At 38.1% G+C, this 19,911-nt stretch overlaps 2 protein-coding genes and 1 pseudogene across 3 annotated transcripts in view; 1 reads left to right on the forward strand and 2 right to left on the reverse strand.

Annotated features, from left to right (window-relative positions):
- REC114 (REC114 meiotic recombination protein) overlaps positions 1-19,911 on the forward strand; it is a 98,284-nt gene that overhangs the window by 24,473 nt on the left and 53,900 nt on the right. For both annotated transcript variants that reach the window (XM_065871455.1, XM_065871456.1), the window contains exon 2: positions 4,822-4,911. In XM_065871455.1, coding sequence (XP_065727527.1) covers positions 4,822-4,911 — 90 coding nt within the window. The remainder of the gene's footprint in view (positions 1-4,821; positions 4,912-19,911) is intronic.
- Positions 421-816, reverse strand: LOC136119005 (small ubiquitin-related modifier 1-like). Its single transcript, XM_065872391.1, has 2 exons — positions 654-816; positions 421-491 (listed from the first exon to the last, which is right to left on the reverse strand). Exons 1-2 carry the CDS (start codon positions 814-816, stop codon positions 421-423), a joined length of 234 nt encoding a protein of 77 aa, XP_065728463.1.
- Positions 11,499-12,803, reverse strand: LOC136118978 (eukaryotic translation initiation factor 5 pseudogene; annotated as a pseudogene).

Here is a 19,911-nt window from a genome sequence, read left to right on the forward strand (position 1 = left end):
AGGAAAGGTCATTTTTCCACAGTTCAGTTCTCTGAAAAACTTCCATCTCCCACTGAAAGTCATAGTCCCAAGAGTGAAGCAGTCACATGCTAAAACTTCAAGGCCAGCTGGAAAGTCATTATGATTACTTGCATTAGTCGATCTTATCACAAGCCTGAAAGTGGACAGTCCTGGAAGGCGGCCTCTCTGTGCACATATGTAATTTTTAAAAAGGAGGCGGCAATATGAAGGGGGCTGAGGTTTGATCACCAAAACTCAGCACGGTGAAACAAACAATAATGAATAATAGACACTAGAATGCAAATTACCAGATGTTTTAAAGAGATGCCAGTTTTCAATTCTGTTTTGAACATCATGTTACAAAAGAACTATTTTTAAAAATAAAGGATTAGGGAAAATTAAAAAAAATAAAAAGAATATCTAAACTGTTGAATGACCCCCTGTTTGTTCCTGATAAACTTCAATCACATCTTCTCCCTCTATTCCCAGTTCTTTTTTTTTTCTTTTTTATTTTTTAACATCTTTATTGGGGTATAATTGCTTTACAATGGTGTGTTAGTTTCTGCCCCATAACCAGTTCTTTTGGAGTATGATTATCAGTAATTCTCTGAGAATTTCAAAGAGAAACCTGAGTGAATTCATGGGAACTTCGTGTCTTTGACAGTATGATTCTTTGAGTTTCTTGAGATGTGTTGTCGTTTTCACTTTGAAGTAAATCTCATTGCTCTCCTGTCCTGTGACTTTGAGTTTAATATATTCTCCTTCCTTCTTATCCCCCAAATCCTCAGTTGAAGGTTTTGCCTCCTGGTCAGACATGGTGACGGTGGCTTCCCCCCGGGTCTCTGCACAGCAGCGGCCTTGGGTAGGCAGAACCTTGCCTGCTTCATGTATTTTTCAGCTCTTATTGGGGGCGTGAATGTTTAGGATAATTACGTCTCTTGATTAACGCCTTGTCATTATGAAATGACCTTCTTTATACCTTTTGGTAGTCTTGCCTAAAATTAATAGCTATTCCAGCTTTCTTTGACTAGTATTAGCATGGTATATATTTTTCTCACCCTTTTGTTTTCACCTCTTCATATTTGTATGTTTATATATAGTTGTGCCTTGTCGTCTCATCCTGTTGTCAGATTGCCTTTCATTGGGATGTTTAGGCCATTTACATTTTAAAAAAATAAAATTAAAAAATTTATTTAAATAAAATAAATTTTTAAATAAAATAAATTTATTTTTAAAAATCTCTTTAGAGGGCGAAAAAAAGAGTGGGAAGTATGTAAAGAATAAATAAGGAAAGAGAAAAGGATTCTTAGTAATTTTTCATGTATTCTCACTGAAAAATAATGAAGAGAAAATGGGTAGCTGAGAAGCAAAATTAATCCTGATTAAGGTCATTTACATTTAATGTGACCATTGAAAGGGTTAGGTGTATGTCTGTAATCTTCCTATTTGTCTTGTGTTTGTCCCACCTGTTCTTCCCTTTATATTCTTATTCTTGCTTCCTTTGGATTCATTGAGTGTTGTTTTTAATCCCTTACATCAATCTTCTTTTAAAGAAGATACATAGACAGATAAACAAATAAATATAAAGAAACAAAATTGGAAAAGGGAACAGGAACTATCTGGTTTGGGTAATGGGGCAGGGAGCTGGTGGCAGTTTTCATTAGGATGGTCAGGAAAGGTGACATTTAAGCATATGACATTTAAGCAAAGACCTGAAAAAGATCAAGGAGTGAGTCATGTAGATTTAGGAGAAGACAATTCCAGATAGAGAAGCCCTGAGTTTTACAATCGTGAATGTGCCTTGTAGGTTCAAAGAGCAGCAGAGGCCAGTGCGGCTGGAGCAGAATGGCCAAAAGGGGCGATGAGAGCAGAGAGGCAATGGATTGTGGAACACCTTGCATGAGTCTCTGAATGAGATGGAAAGCTGCTCTAGGGCTTTGAACTGGAAATGACATGACGTGACTTAGGTTTTAAAAGGATCACTCTGGTTACTGTATTGAGAATAAAATTTGTTGGAAAAGGAGAGCAAGAACAGAAGCTAGAAAGCCATTTAGGAGGTTATTATAATAATCCCACTAGAGATGATGCCAACTCAGACCAGACCTGGGAGAAGTGGTTAGATCCTGCATATTTTGAAGGATTTGCTGATGGGTATGTGTATGCAAAAGGTAGAGGATTCAAGAATGATTCCACAGTTTGGCCTAATGAAATGGAAAGATAGAATTATATTCTGAGATGGGAAAACTGTGGGAGTCAAAAGCCTACAACAGCCTGGTCCATGGTAGGTGCTTTGTGTTGTGAAAGACAATCTTGGGCATGCAGTCTTGCAATCCCCTCTCTCGGCTGTAAGAATGGACCTTGGGCCTGGAACACTTACTTAGCAAGAAATAGAGTCCTCACAGCCTGTGCTCCTGTGTTCTGCTTAAGCATCATATGGCACCTGGCCAGCCCCACTGTTGTATCTGTCCCCTGGGGGGAGAAGGAGGAGTCATTGTGCTGTAGCCATGAGGGCTGAGTGCAGGCCGGCTGCCCTGCATGGCTGCCTAGGTTCCCCCCCGCTGGCCATGGGGGAACCAACCCCCAGTACTGATACTGATCTTGCTCTGTTTCTTCTGTGTGAGTCAAGTGCTGTTCCCTCCACTGCTTGACTGTGTTGTTTTCCATGGTGACTCCAGTACCAAGATGTAGTGAGCAGAAGTGTTTGGACTTCCTACACCTGGTGACAGGCCACAGATGCCACTTGCGTGACACTTTGTAAATGTTCAATGAATGAATGAATGGGAAGGTTTGGACTTCAAGTTAGGGGCTGTTAATTTTGAGATGACTATTAGACCTTTAAGTAGAGATGTTGAGTGGTCAATTAGATGTAAAAGTTTGGGGACTTCCCTGGTGGTCCATTGGCTAAGACTCTGCACTTCCGACTGCTCGAGGAGCTAAGATCCCACATGCCGTGCGCACAGTGCGGCCAAAAAAAAATGAGATGTAAAAGTTTGGAGGGCAGGGGAGAAAAAACAATAAAATTATTTGGAAAGAATTGGCATCTCTATAGTGAGTGTTTCTACCCAACAAGAGACATATAAGAATGTTCATAACAGCATTATTTGCAGTAGATTTAAACTGGAAGACAAGATTCATCAACAAAAGAATGAAAAAATAAATTGTGGTATAATCATAGAATGGTATTCTACAGTAATGATAACGAATGAACTGAGGTATATGCAACAACATTGATGAAGCCAGACATAAAAGAATTCTGTATGATTCCATTCATATAAATAAAACTAAACTATGGTGTTAGAAGTCAGGATGGATATTAGAGGGAGGAGGGAGCAGATAGTGATTGGGAGATAGCACTAGGGTACCTTCTGGAAGGCTTCTGTTTTTTTATCTGAGTGGTGATTGTGTGTTTACTTTGTCATCACTCATTGAACTGTTCATTTGTTGGACACTTTTGGAGATATATGTTATATTTCTAAAAAAATATCGTTAAACTGTTATGTTAGAGTATTGCCTCCCAAAGAATTTGCTTAACAGACTCCAGTTTCTATAGTTATGCTTCATTCTTAGCTATTCTTGAGGTTTTAAGTGGTCGTGAAACATACACGATAATCTATCTAAACTATAATGGGAAGAGTGTTGTACAAATAACTGAATTCCTAATATTGGGAAAGAGGATGAATAACAACTACTGAAAGAAATAATGCAGGGTTTATCATACCCACCTTGACATCTAAAATGTTATTCGATTTTTAAGTTTGGAATTTAAAGTGAATTAGAGAAAACTCAGTAGGAAATCTTGAGTTTAAATATAGCAGTGAAGCTTCAAACCCCGCATATGGAACTATAAGATAGAACATTATTTCTCAATAGAATGCAGTAACCTTATAACAGTATACTTGAGTTAGGTATGTGTTAATTATTTTGAGCTTTGAGCATTAAGGTAAATCTACAATTTCATCCTATTTGTACAAGGATGTTTACCTTTACAGTGTTTATCAATGATATTAAAGACACCTATACAGTGTAGTCACTTAAGACCCAAATCCCATTCTTAAGTATCTATGAGTCATGACCTCCATGACATTTTGCTTTAATTGCCTCAACTCCCCACCACAACCGTAGACCAAATCTAACAAGGTAAAATATAATGAGGGTAAGTGCAAGGTCTTATGTTTAGGTTCAGATGCAGAAAGTAAAAGTATCATTTACCAACATAGGTGATGAAATTTCAGGGAACTTTATTGATGTAAGATCACTCTTCAATGGGACTACCCCCTCAAAAGATAAATGTAATTGTAGGCTTCATTACTGCAAGTAATGGAGATAATTAGATCATACCAAGAATATTATGGTCAGTTTGGGGCACCCTATTTTTAAGAGTGACATTACAAATTAAAGCTCATCCAAAGGAAACACCAAGTTTTGAGGGGTTGTGAAAAATGGATTATGTGGCAAAGAAACTGACTCTGTAGTCTGACAACAACCTGTAAAGCATTATCCCCATTTTACAGAAAGGAAACTGAGGCTCACAGATAATTCATGATTTATTAAAATGTAATTCAAAAGTGGTTGGCTCAGGCCCCATGTCTCTTGATTCTTCATTTACTATTGTTGTTTCAAAATATTGGTTTTAGTTATATTTTATAAAAGCCTGGCTGTTAACCCTTATATGAGGAAAACTTGAAACTATAGGGGAATGATTACAGATTAAATGAGGGAAAGGGAACATTCAGAGTGGGAAGATCAGTGTGAGAAAATAGTTTGGTTATAAGTTTATTAGTATTACAGAAATGTCTTATACACATTTCTCTCTTTTTCAAGGTTTTTGACTCCAGTGAAGAATCTGGGCATCTTGTTCTCACCATAGTTATATCGGGTCATTTCTTCATTTCCCAAGGACAGACACTGTTGGTAGGTTTTATGTATATAGTTTAATATGTAGATATATTTATCTTTGTAGCTTTACATTAACTTTGTATCATCAAGGTTCTTCAGTCTCATTGAAATTCATCAGGTTCAACAAATTAAGCATTTATTGAATGTTCTATAACAGTGGGAAATATAAAAACATAATGAATATTTCCTGCCCTAAAGGGGTTTAGGGTTTTGTTGGGAGTCAAAGTGGATTAAAGGATTGAGATTAATCGGTGTTATAAAGGATTCTTCATTGGGGAGATTGGGTTGAAGACAGGTTAGATTTATAGAGAGATGGGTGTGGGTTTTCCGGATAGAATAAAGAGCATGTGCAGAGGGATAGATTTGAGAAAATAGCTAAAAGAAAATTTGAAGCATGCTATTATCAATTGATAGAGTCCTCTATAAAACTCTAATTTTATTTTATTTTTTATTATAGTTGATTTACAAGGTTGTGTTAGTTTCTGGTATACAGCAGAGTGATTCAGTTGCACATATATATACATATTCTTTTTCATATTCTTTTCCATTATAGGTTATTATAAGATATTGAATATAATTCCCTGTGCTGTACAGTAAATCCTTATTGTTTATTTTATATACAGTAGTTTGTATCTGCTAATCCCAAACTCCTTATTTATCCCCTCATATTTCCTCTTTGGTAACCATGAGTTTGTTTTCTATATCTGTGAGTCTGTTTCTGTTTTGTAAATAAGTTCATTTGTATCATATTTTAGATTCCACGTATAAGTGATCATATGATATTTGTCTGATTTACTTCACTTAGTATAATAATCTCTACGTTCATCCATGTTGCTGCAAATGGCAAAATTTCATTCTTTTTTATGGCTGAGTAGTATTCCGTTGTGTGTGTGTGTGTGTGTGTGTGTGTGTGTGTGTGTATACATCTTCTTTATCCATTCAGCTGTCGATGGACATTTAGGTTGTTTCCATGTCTTGGCTGTTGTGAGTAGTGCTGCTATGAACATAGGGGTACATGCATCTTTTTCAATTAGAGTTTTGTCCAGGGGTATGCCCAGGAGTGGGATTGCTGGATCATATGGTAGTTCTATTTTTAGTTTTCTGAGGAACCTCCATACTGTTTTCCATAGTGGCTGTACCAACTTACATTCCCACCAGCAGTGTAGGAGGGTTCCCTTTTGTCCACAGCCTCTCCAGCATTTTTCATTTGTAGACTTTTTATTTTTTTATTTTTATTTTTTTTGGTTTTGTCCCTTTTCACTTTTTTTTTTTTAACATCTTTATTGGAGTATAATTGCTTTACAATGGTGTGTTAGTTTCTGCTTTATAACAAAGTGAATCAGCTATACATATACATATGCTCCCATGTGTCTTCCCTCTTGCGTCTCCCTCCCTCCCACTCTCCCCATCCCACCCCTCCAGGCTGTCCCAAAGCCCCGAGCTAATATCCCTGGTGCCTTGCGGCTGCTTCCCCCTAGCTATCTACCTTACTACGTTTGTTAGTGTGTATATGTCCATGACTCTCTCTCGCCCTGTCAAAACTCACCCTTCCCCCTCCCCATATCCACAATGAGATATCATCTCACACCAGTCAGAATGGCCGTCATCAAAAAATCTAGAAACAATAAATGCTGGAGAGGGTGTGGAGAAAAGGGGACACTCTTGCACTGCTGGTGGGAATGTGAATTGGTTCAGCCACTATGGAGAACAGTATGGAGGTTCCTTAAAAAACTACAAATAGAATTACCATATGACCCAGCAATCCCACTACTGGGCATATACCCTGAGAAAACCAAAATTCAAAAAGAGTCATGTACCAAAATGTTCATTGCAGCTCTATTTACAATAGCCCGGAGATGGAAAGAACCTGGGCGCCCATCATCGGACGAATGGATAAAGAAGATGTGGCACATATACACAATGGAATATTACTCAGCCTTAAAAAGAAATGAAATTGAGCTATTTGTAATGAGATGGATAGACCTAGAGTCTGTCATACAGAGTGAAGTAAGTCAGAAAGAAAAAGACAAATACCGTATGCTAACACATATATATGGAATTTAAGGGAAAAAAATGTCATGAAGAACCTAGGGATAAGACAGGAATAGAGGCGCAGACCTACTGGAGAACGGACTTGAGGATATGTAGACTTTTTAATGATGGCCATTCTGACCGGTGTGAGGTACCTCACTGTAGTTTTGATTTGCATTTCTCTAATAATTAGTGATGTTGAGCATCTTTTCATGTGTCTACTGGCCATCTGTATGTCTTCTTTGGAGAAATGTCTATCAAGGTGTTCTGCCCATTTTTCGACTGGGTTTGTTTTTTTTGTTGTTGAGTTATATTAGCTGTTTGTATATTTTGGAGATTAAGCCCTTGTCAGTCACGTCATTTGCAAATATTTTCTCCCATTCCATAGATTGTCTTTTTGGGATTTTTTTTTATCGTTTTCTTTGCTGTGCAAAAGCTTATAAGTTTGATTAGGTCCCATTTGTTTATTTTTGTTTTTATTTCTATTGCCTTGGGAGACTGACCTAAGAAAATATTGCTACAATTTATGTCAGAGAATGTTTTGCCTATGCTCTCTTCTAGGAGTTTTATGGTATCATGTCTTATGTTTAAGTCGCTAAGCGGCCTTTGTTTTAAAGTCTGTTTTGTCTGATATGTGAGTATTGCTAACCTTGCTTTCTTGTCATTTCCATTTGCATGAAATATCTTTCTCCATCTCCTCACTTTCAATCTATGTGTTTCCTTCGCCCTAAACTGGGTCTCTTGTAGGCAGCATATTGTAGGCTCTTGTTTTATTATCCAACCTGCCACTCTATGTCTTTTGATTGGAACACTTAGTCCATTGACATTTAAGATAATTATTGATAGATATGCACTTATTAACATTTTAAACCTTGTTTTCCAAAAGCTCTAATTTTATAAAAATGCATACATTCTTTATTCTGAATATACATAAACACACACATTGTAGGAAACTTTTAGAATGAAGAAATATATAAAGGAGAAATGAGAATCTCCTTGCTTGAAAGTTCATTTTTTTAATTGAAGTATAGTTGGTTTACAGTATTGTGTTAATTTCAGGTGTATGGCAAAGTGATTCAGTTATATATATATAAATAAATATATATATAATAAATATATATATACACACACACACATTTTCAGATTATTTTCCATTATAGGTTATTACAAGATATTGAGTATAATTCCCTGTGCTATACAATAAATCCTTATTGCTTATCTGTTTTAAATATGGTAGTGTGTTTATGTTAATCTCATACTCCTAATTTATCCTCCCCTCCCCCTTCACCTTTGGTAACCATAAGTTTGTTTCCTATGTCCGTTAGTCTGTTTCTGTTTTGTGAATAAATTCATTTGTATTATCTTTTAGATTCCACATATAAGTGATATCATATAATATTTGTTTTTCTCTGTCTTATTTCACTTAGTATGATATTCTCTAGGTCTATTCATGTTGCTGCAAGTGGCAAAATTCATTCTTTTTATGGCCGAGTAATATTCCATTGTACATACCACCTCTTCTTTATCCATTCATCTGTTGATGGACATTTAGATTGCTTCCATGTCTTGGTTATTGTGAACAGTGCTGCTATGAACATTGGGGTGCATGTATCTTTTCAAATTAGAATTTTTGTCTTTTCTGGATATATGCCCAGGAGTAGAATTGCTGGATAATAATGGTAACTCTATTTTTAGTTTTTTAAGGAAGCTCCACACTGTTTTCCGTGGTGGCTGCACCAGTTTATATTCTCACCAACAGTGTAGGAGGGTTCCCTTTTCTCCACATCTTCTATAGCATTTATATCTGTAGATTGAAAATTTTTTTGAATTGGTATTTAGAAACAAAATGAATAAAGAAACAAGACAATTATTAGCTTCCAATCAGAGAAATTGTACAAGAAAGGAAATGTAAGAGAAGGTTATTACATCATTTACATTGACATAATGAATTTGTACAAATATTTACTGAATATCTACATAGGCATAATTTATTCACTTAACAAATACTGTATGCTTGGCATTGTACTAGGTGCTAGGGATATAGCAGTGAACAGTAAAGACAAAAATCCCTGTCATCATGGAGTGTCATCATTCTAGTGGGGAGAAACAGTAATAAACAAATAGGTCAAATATATTTAAAAGACATGAATTTTTGGTGACTCCCTTACACACTCTGTTATAATATGGCAGCATCCCCCAGTTGTGTGTTGTGATGACTCATCTTTCCACTCTAGTGGAAGATAGCCTTATCTTTGAATGTGAGATGACCTGCAAAGTCATCTTTGCATTCCTTGTGACTTTTAAAATTTAGCACTACTTGTACAGTTGTGCTTCATCTGCCACTGTTAGGGCTTGTATCAGCTGCCAAGAGGTAAGATTTGTTGTTCAACTTCGAATGTAGAATCCCAGATGGTGGACTGACGGATGCCTAGCACATAGTTAATTCTCCTTGTCAGTATCATGGGTCTTTGCTGAATGGTGACATTAATGCAGTTTGGCTTCCTCAGACATAGGGGCCCACCCTGTTCCTTATCTCTGCTCCATTCTTTTGCACCAGTGGTAGATGTTGTTACAAACTTGGTATCATACATGGAATGATTTTTTGCATTGGAGTAACAAAACCAAGTTTATTAAATTCCAAGACATCACTATTGAGAAATATTGTAGCTCTACAATTTGGTGCATGTTGCATATACATATATAACTTGAGTAATATTTTTAAAAATCTTCTTTAAATTCTTTTTATTTTTTATTATACCAAATGTTTATATAATTTCAATGTGAAAAAAGCTTACATACATTTGTTAAGGTCTCATTGTAATCTGTGAGATGGATCACAAAGAAAGAGGTGAATCTTCTAAGCCATACTCCCCCAAAAATTCACTCCATGCATTTTGATTCCCACAGTGTACTTTTTGTGTAAATTTGTATCTTCAAGATGATTTCTCAGATGTAATCATAAGCCCGTCTATCAAGGGAGTTTACATCAGCAGATTGGGCAAGCACATCACAAGGAAGTTATTTCCAAATCTAAAGCCCAGGATGGGCCGGGTCAGGCCCTAGGCACCTGCTTTCCGTTACCATCATCACAGACTTCCTGGGTATCTCACAATATTCAATGTGAAAATAAAAAACACCCTAAGTCTTAAAACAAAATATAGGCTCTTAGAAGTATGCTTTGGGCTTCCCTGGTGGCGCAGTGGTTGGGAGTCCGCCTGCTGATGCAGGGGACGCGGGTTCGTGCCCCGGTCCGGGAGGATCCCACGTGCCGCAGAGCGGCTGGGCCCGTGAGCCATGGCCACTGGGCCTGCGCGTCCGGAGCCTGTGCTCCGCAACGGGAGAGGCCGCAGTGGTGAGAGGCCCGCGTACCGCAAAAACCAAAAAAGCAACAACAAAAAAAGAAGTATGCTTTTAGCTTTTTTTAAAAATAAGACATTTTGGGGGTGTGAGGGGGGAATTTGAGACATAGTTAACACTTATTTTGGCAAGATAGCAATGAAAACCTGAAAAGCATAAGCTATGTGTCCAAATGCAAAAGTCATCAAAGAACCATAGTTTATCGGGAAAAATCCACACTGAACAAAAGATACAGTATGTCTAAATATTTTGAAATTGTAATTTGAATCAAGAGTAAATGCTGAAAAATTATGCTCAGTGTTTGCTAGAGATTAAGTGTACCTTTTCCTGCTTCCCCCAAATAAAATCGTAGAGCTTACTATTTAATCACTCCCCAGAGTTTCAGTTTTCTCTCAGTATAAAGCAAGAGCTACATACACATAATAAAATGCTTATGTGTTAATGTAATAATTCCCCTGGCTCATCCAACGTGCAAGTGCACATGACTTCAAAGACTACAATTTGGGGCAAGTATAGAAGAAATGAAAAAAACACAATTCACGTTTCAAAACCTGTTCTTAAAATTTTATTTATAGGACACTCAGGTCATTTTAACTTCTCAGTAAGGTAAAGGTATTGCACTGTCATTTGATTATCAGTCCACCTTGGCATGGGAAGAATGTACATTACCACATGCCAATCTGAGGAACTAGAAATAAGACTTAAAAGTACTACATTTCTTAATGACTGCGTTAAGGTATTTATAAGTAAGTTTATGTTCACATTCTGCTGAGACCTCTTTATAGTCTCAGCACCTGACAATATCAAACAGGCTCCAGTAATCCTATCAGGTTAAATAATGATGCAGCATTTTTTAAAGGAGCCAATTATTTCAGCCTACTTAAGTCATTCAGAGCCAAAAATCTGAAGAACGAGCAAAAGGAAATCTTTACTTTTATAACTATATAAATGTGATCCAAATGTGTCCACCACTAATCTTTCAAAAAGAGACATGCTGTAAATAAGCACACTGCATCTGCTCACTGATATGTGTATGGACTCCCTAGATGTCTTGTTGGGTTTAAATACAGACCACTCACAGCAATACATTTTTAGTAGAAAGTGTAGCATGATGTTAAGCCATTTTAGCTTTTGCACGTACATGTTGCACTTCTGGCTGATGATGCAGAAAGATTCTCAGCATTAAACTGTTAAGCTGGGCTGCACCCACCCCTTTAAATGGCATCAATATCAATGTCATCGTCCTTGTTGTCAGACTTTACAGCTTCAACTTTCAGTACACTGGCAGTCTTTGAATACATCACCTCAATATTCTCATCTTCATCTTCACCAGCACAAGATTCTTCCTCTGCTTCCTTCAACCATTTTATAAAAGGTTCCGCTTTGACACGAATCTCTTTGGCAAGTTCTTTTGAGACATATTTCTTAGAGGCCTTTTCTGACCAGCTAATGATGACTTCTTCCTCCAAAAGGTCTGCATAATACATCTCCTTCAAGATATGTGGAATCTTGGAGATGAGCTGAGCTTGGTGCATTGCTACCACACACTCCAAACAATGAAGAAGGTACCATTGAGCTTTTTTTTGTTGTGACAAAATTGTAAGAAATGGTGCCTGTATTTCTTAATTTGTTCTCTAATCTTCTTATTAAAAAGAACTAAAAAAAAAGAACTTCAGTCAAAATAAGAGGGCCCATGGCTTTTACATTCAGTCTTTCTGCTTCAGCTACAACTTGTCAGATGGGTCAATACTACCGTCTTCTTTCTTTTTCTTAACAAAATCAAACAGGATATTGACACGCTCTTCAACAGTCCTTTCCAAATCATCACTGAGGGTTAAAACTTCTGCGTGGTCACTGATTTCATCCATTCTTCCCCTTTGAGCTTCCTCTGTTGTATCCTCCCCCCCCCCCACCCCGTCATCATCTTCCTCTTCTTCCACAGCATGTGGAGGAGGACAGATTTCATTGGGTGGTGGTGGAGGTGGTGTCTCACTGCTGGACACGGAGCCATTTTCCTTGTCTTTGCCCTTTCTAGTTTTCTTTTCCTTTTCTTTCTTTCCTGAACCATTGTCACTATTCTCAGGTGGCATTTTGAGAATGAACATGCAGAGTTTATGATGTGTGTCAAGCATACCTCGATAGCCCCAGGCTTTACAAGAATTACCTATCGTTTGCTTCTTTGGATTGACATGCACATCCATTTCGGGATTCTCACACTCAGGACAGAGAACAAATTTTTTAATGAATCCATCCAACATGCCTTGCAGCTTATTCGCCTCATGAGATCCACTGGCAATGTAACGGTCATTCTTAACATCAAACTGGGTCTGTGCTCCCAATTCACAACCTAAATATTTGGTGGGATACGTTGGACGCTGATTAAGCGCTTCGGCTATGTCAACCATGTTGACTATAACTGTCTTGATTCCATTTCCTTTGCCCTCAACTTTGGCAATCAGACGAGGCATCTTCTAGCGATAGAACTGGTCTGACACGCTGCGGTTGACGTTGACAGACATTTTGGCTCTAGTGGCTTTATCAATAAGATGAAGAGATCCTTGATTGCAGCTTTTTGGTATCCCCTGTCTGGAGAAGAAGGGATGACATAAACGACTGCAAGAGTTCTCGGTCTCTGACATGAAAAATTTTTCACCACTGAGGCTGTAAGCTTCTTGCTTGTATGCTTTGTTTCCCCAATACGGTACCAATGGCTGTGCAACAGATCATTTTCATCAAATAAAGACATAAACCCAACGTTGCTCTCCCGGGACTGGGATGAAGTGAGACACGCGAACCCAAGTCCGAGGAGCGCAACGGAGGCAGCACAGCGAGCAGCGGCCGGGTCAGGCGCCACCAAGCAGCGGGGACAGGCTGTCCCTGGGACGTCTGGGGTCCACACCCTTCACTGCCCGGGGACTGGTGACCTCTGGAATGTTCTCGCTGTCTGGAATATGGGTGTTTTCTTACTCCAGTTTCCCTAGAAAGGAAAACCTGAAAGCAAGCTTGCATGCTGATGCTTTATTAGGAAGACGTATAACCCCAGGGCAGTAAGAGTGAGGGCAGGAGAAAAGAAAGTACAGAAGGAAGCTGTACTAGGTTGAATAGGGTCCCCCAAAACTCATGTCCATCTAGAACCTCCAAATGTGACATCATTTGGAAATGGGATCTTAATTATGTAAGATGAGGTCACACTGGACCACTTAGGGTGGTCCTTACATCCAATGGCTGGTATTCTTATAAGAAGAGAGATAAGGAGATACACAGACACGCATGGGAGAAGGCATGTGAAGAGGGAGGCAGAAATCAGAGTGATGTGTCTACAAGCCATGGAAAGTCAAGTATTGCCAGCAACCACCAGAAGCTTGAAGAGACAAAGAGGGACTCTTTCCTAGAAACAGCAGGGGGAACCTGGCCTTACGGACACTTTGATTTCAGACTTCTGACCTCCAGAACTGTGAGAGCATAAAGTTCTGTTGCTTTAGGCCACCCTGTTTGTGGTCCATAATTATGGCAGCCCTTTCACACCCATAGGACTGAACTGATGATGGATCAGGGCCAACCACAGTCACCTGGGAGAGGAGTGCTCGAAATCACTGCTGAGCAGGGCACGTCTTGGTCCAGCACTGTATGCTCAGAGCAGTGGTCCTCGGTCCTGGGTGCACCAGAGTCACCTGGAGAGTCTGCAGAAAATGCATGAGTTCTGGTCTCACCCCCAGGGATTCAAATTCAATATGTCTGGGGCAGGTCCTGGTCCTCAGACAGGTCCCTCCATGCTTTTGCAAGATGGCTACTACAGCTCCCAGTGGTGAGAGGTGTCCTGTACAGTTCTTGGGGTCTCAGAACACTCTGGGCCATGTCCAGACGCAGGAAGCAAGAAGTCCCTTCTCGGCACAGTTTTTTACGAGCAAGGGATCCATTCCCAGAAGCCCCCACAGAGCCTCTGCTTTCTGTCCAGAACTGCATCACGGGGCCCCTTCTTGCCCACCACTGATGGTGGACTTGAACAAAGCTCTCTTTACTCTTTGGGCCAGAGAGGGACCCACACCACCCCTTAGAGCAGATGCCCCCACTTGGCTCTGCCAGCAAGGAGGGAGCAGAAGGGATGGGTACTGGATAGGCCACTGGCGGGTTGGCCCCTGACCTCTGAGCTGCAATGTGGGAGAGCGTGCGACTGTCTAAACTCTTTTTAAAAAGATACCTTTATTGAGGTATAATTTATACAAAATAAAATTCACTAATTTTATGTGTTAGGTTTGATGGGCTTTGATAAATGTGTATAGTTGTATAACCACCACACAGTCATGGTATGGAACATCTCATTTAACCCAAAAAGTTTCCTTGTGCTCTTTTGCAGTCCATCTTCTCTGTTCACCCTTGGCACCTAGCAAAACCACTGATCTGCTTTTTGCCGCCATAGTTTTGCCTTTTCTAGAATTTCACATAAATAAAATCATACAATATGTAGCCCTTTTGTGTCTAGCTTCTTCCACTTAGCATAATACTTTTGAGATTCATCCATATTGTTCATTTCTTTTCATTACTGAATAATATTCTGTTGTGTGGATAAACCTCATTTGCTTATACATTCAATTTTTTGATAGACATTGGGTTGTTTCCATTTTTTGGCTGTTATGAATGATGCTGGTATAAACATTTGTATACAGGCTTTTGTATGAACATATAGTTTCATTTTTCTCTGGTAAATTCCCAAGAGAGGAACTGTTACTGGGTCATATAGTACATCTATGTTTAACTTTATAAGAAACTGCAAAACTGTTTTCCAAAGTTGTATTCCTACAAGCAGTGTGTGAAGGTCCAGTTGTTCCATGTACTCACCAACACTTGGCATTGTCAGTCTTTTTAAGTTTAACTATTCTTGTGCATATGTAGTGGTATCTCATGGTGGTTTTAATTTGAATTTTCTTAATGGCTAATGATATTGACCATCTTTTTGTGTGTTTGCCATTTGTGTATCTTATTGAAGTGTCTGTTTATATCTTATAACCCTGTTTAATTGAGTTGTCTGTCTTTTTATATTTGAATTATGAGTTCTTTTTCTTTTTTTTGCATTAAAAAAATTTCATTTTATATTGGAGCATAGTTGATTAACAGTGTTGTGTTAGTTTCAGGTGTACAGCAAAGTGATTCAGTTATACATATACATGTATCTATTCTTTTTCAAATTCTTTTCCCATTTAGTTTATTACAGAATATTGAGCAGCATTCCCTGTGCTATACAGTAGGTCCCTGTTGGTTATCTATTCTAGATATAGCAGTGTGTACATGTCGATTCCAAATCCCAATCTGTCTCTTCCCCCTCCACCCTTCCCCCCTGGTAACCATAAGTTCATTCCCCAAGTCTGTGAGTCTGTTTCTGCTTCGTAAAAAAGTTCACCTGTATCATTTTTTTTAGATTCCACATACAAGCGGTATTACATAATATTTGTCTTTCTCTGACTTACTTCACTTTAGTGTGATAATCTCCAGGTCCATCCATGTTGCTGCAAATGGCATTATTTCATTCTTTTTAATGGCTAATATTCCATTGTATATATGTATCACATCCTCTTCATCCATTCATCTGTCAGTGGACGTTTAGGTTGCTTCCATGTCTTGGCTATTGTAAACAATGCTGCAGTGAACGTTGAGGTGCCTGTATCCTTTCAAACCATGTTTTTCTCCAGATATATGTCCAGGAGTGGGATTGCTGGATCATATGGTAGCTCTATTTTTAGTTTCCCAGGGAACCACCATACTGTTCTCCATAGTGGCTGTACCAGTTTACATTCCCACCAACAGTATAGGAGGGTTCCCTTTTCTCCACACCCTCTCCAGCATTTATTGTTTGTAGATTTTTTGATGATGGCCATTCTGACTGGTGTGAGGTGATGCCTCATTGTTGTTTTGATTTGCATTTCTAAGAGTTCTTATTCTGATTACAGCTCTTTTATCAGAAATGGGTTCTGCAAATATTCCACTCAGTCTGTGGCTTACCTTTTCATTTTTTAGCACTGTCTTTTGAATCAGAGCCAAAGCCTAAAATTTTAATGAATTCCGTTTTTTTCTCTTTGTATGCTATTTAAGAAATTTTCATCTACTCTATGATTGTAATGATATTTTTCTGTGTTTTCTTCTGGAAATTGTATAATTTTAGCTCTTACATTTAGCCCTGTGGTTCATTATGAATTTTTAGTAGTATTTAATAACGTTAATGTTTATTATTATTTGGTATAGAATCCCTTCTTGTCTTCTACTAAGGCAATGTGGTATTGAAAAAATTACTATGTTATGGACATAATCATGGACCTTAGAGAATCTACTTCTGGAACCATTGAATTAATTTTTCATATATAGTGAGGGTTAAGGGTCTGGGTTAATTTTTTTGCACATACATAACAATTGTTCCAGCATCATTTATTGAAAAGACTAACTTTTTGTCATTGAATTACTTTGGCATCTTTGTTAAAAGTCAGTTTGCTGGGCTTCCCTGGTGGGGCAGTGGTTGAGAGTCCGCCTGCCGATGCAGGGGACATGGGTTCGTGCCCCGGTCCGGGAGGATCCCACATGCCGCGGAGCGGCTGCACCCGTGAGCCATGGCCGCTGGGCCTGCACGTCCGGAGCCTGTGCTCCGCAACGGGAGAGGCCACAGCGGTGAGAGGCCCGCGTACTGCAAAAAAAAAAAAAAAAAAAAAAATCAGTTTGCTGTGTATGTGTGTGTCTGTTTCTAGACTCACTTTTCTGTTCTGTTGACCTAAATGTCTATTCTTAATCCAGTAACTTACTGTCTTGATTACTTTAGCTTTGCTGTAATTTTTGAAATTAGTAGTGTAATTCCTCCGTATTCTTTTTCTAAGTTGTTCTGTCATTTGCATTTTAGAGTCAGCTTTCCTGCAAAAAGAAAAAAAAACCTGCTGGGGTTTTGATTGGGATTCCTTTGAATCTATAAATCATCTTGGGGAGAATTGACATCTTATTAGAGTCTTCTGACACATGAACACGTTATAACTCTCCATTTATTTATATCTTTTATTTATTCCATGTATTTATAAACTTTCAGCAGTATTTTGTAGTTTTCACAATAGGTCTTATACGTATTTAGCTAAACTTATCCACAAATACTTTATAGTTAAGTTATTGTAAATAGAATTTTAGAAATCTCAATACCTAATAATTTATTGCTAAGGTATAGAAATACAATTGACTTCTTTTTCATGTTGACCTCGTGTCCTGTGATCTTGCTGAACTCATTTATTAGTTCTACAGCTTTTTTTAGATGTTTTGTAGTTTTTTTCTACACAGGTGATCTTTTGTCTGTGAATAGACAGTTTCACATTCCTCCTTTCATTCAGTCTGTATACTCTGTCCAGCTCCCTGCTCTTTTTTCCCCAGATTGCACCAGCTAATACATCCTTTAGTGAGAGTCGACATCCTTGCCTTGTTCCTGATCTTGGGGGAAAAGCATTCAGTCTTTTTACCAATAAGTATAGTGTTAGCTGTAGGGTTTTTGTCAATACCCTTTATGAGATTGAGGAAGTTACCTTCTATTCTAGTTTGCTGAGAGTTTTCAGTCATGAATAGGAGTTGAATTTTGTTGAATGCTGTTCCTGCATCTACTGAGATGGTTTTCCCTTTTTTTAGTACTGTTCATGTAATAAACTTTAAAAATATTTAGTTCTTATGAATCAATGTTTATTATACAAACATTTGGATTTTTAAATTATGTGTATGTGTAAGTGTGATAAAAATACATATTTAAAAAACATTTTGCTCCCTGAATCAAAGAACAGTTCTGTCAGTTTATGCAATGTATTCACAGTATTTTCGGGGTTCCACAAGAACCAACACATAGAAGAGGAAACATATTTAGATTATAGCACATTTCAATTGCAATTTTCTGTTGGTATTACATTTACACACCCTCTCCCTTCATACTAATCTGGGTTGTGATATATTTTTAGAATTTTTCCCATAAAAGGGAGGGACAGGATAGCCATGGAAAGTTTTAGCTACTTCTGTTTTAGTATGAGAATCTAATTATTGGCATGGATTAAAGTGTGCTGTATTTGTACTATCAAATTTTGTAGAAGCTGCACAGCCAAAAAAAACAAAAGTACAGCGTCATTTCTTCCGGAGAAACTGATTGCTAGGGCCCAGTAACAGCTCCCTCTGTGATGTTTTTGTTGAAATCCAAACAAGCTTTGGGCTCTCTGCTTGGACCCGGGCAGCTATTTAAACTTGATTTCCCTTAAACTTCATAATTCTCTGCCACCTCCTGTGAGGTCCATGGGAGCTCAATGCTTCAGATTAAACTGTAGCTTGGTGTACAGTAGTACCATAGGTTTCCATTTTGCTTGTTAAATTAGCACCTGCATGGAGGTGAGGACATTAGTGTCGAAAGGCTCCATGCAAAACCACCACTAGGTCATTCTGTTGTTATTTCTTTCAAAGGGTTGGTATAGCCAAAGGGCCTGGAGACCTTGACTCCATCTTCAGTCTACCTTGGCCCAAGTTCAGCTGGCTTCCCCTTTCCAGTCTTGGCATTTTGAACAGATTCTCTCTTACCTATGGTAGGCTTTTAAAATTTGTTTTTAATTGTGGTGAAACACACATAACATAAAACTTAACATCTTCACCATTTTTAAGTGCACATTTCAGTGGTATTCAGTACATTTACATTGTTGTGCAGCCATCACCACTGTCCGTCTCCAGAATTCATTTCATCTTGAAAAAGTGAAACTCTATACTCGTTAAACAACAACTCCTTATTCCCCCTCTCCCAGCTCAGCCCCTGGCAACAATCAGTCTACTTTCTGTATCTATGACTGTGACTACTCTATTTACCTTGTGTAAGTAGAATCATACAGTGTTTGTCTTTTTGTGTCTGGCTTATTTCACTGACCACAGTGTCTTCAAGATTCATCCGGGTACAGCCTGTGTCAGAGTTTCCTTCTTTTTTAAGTCTGAATAATATTCCATTGCATGTATATACCATGTTTTATTTGTTCTGTCAGTGGACGCTAGGGTTGTTTCTACCTTTTGCCTATTGTGAATAATGCTGCTATGAACATGGGTATATAAACATCCCTTTGAGACCCTGCTTTCAGTTCTTTTGGGTATATACCCAGAAGGGTTTTTGGAATATATGGTAATTCTATTTTTAATTTTTTGAGGAACTACTATGCTTTTTTTCCACAGTGGCTGTCCCATTTTACACTCCCATCAACAGTGCACAAAGATTCCAATATCTCCACATCCTCACTAATGGTTGTTATTTTCTTGTTTTTTTAAATTGAAGTGTAATTGACATATAACATTATTAGTTTCAGGTATACAATGGTTCAATATTTGTGTACATTGCAAAATGATCACCACAATAAACTAGTTAACATCCATCACCTTACATAGTTACAAATTTTTTTTCTTGTGATAAGAACTTTTAAGATCTGTTCTCTTAGCATCTTTCAAATATGCAATATAGTGCAGATCTTCCTTAATATGGGATTATGTCTCGATAAACCCATCATAAATTGAAAATACTAAGTCAAAATTCATTTAATACACCAAACCTACTGAATATTATAGCTTAGCCTAGCCTACCTGAAATGTGCTCAGAACATTTACATTAGC

This window comes from Phocoena phocoena, chromosome 2 (assembly GCF_963924675.1).
Source record: "Phocoena phocoena chromosome 2, mPhoPho1.1, whole genome shotgun sequence".
Lineage (NCBI taxonomy): Eukaryota > Metazoa > Chordata > Mammalia > Artiodactyla > Phocoenidae > Phocoena > Phocoena phocoena.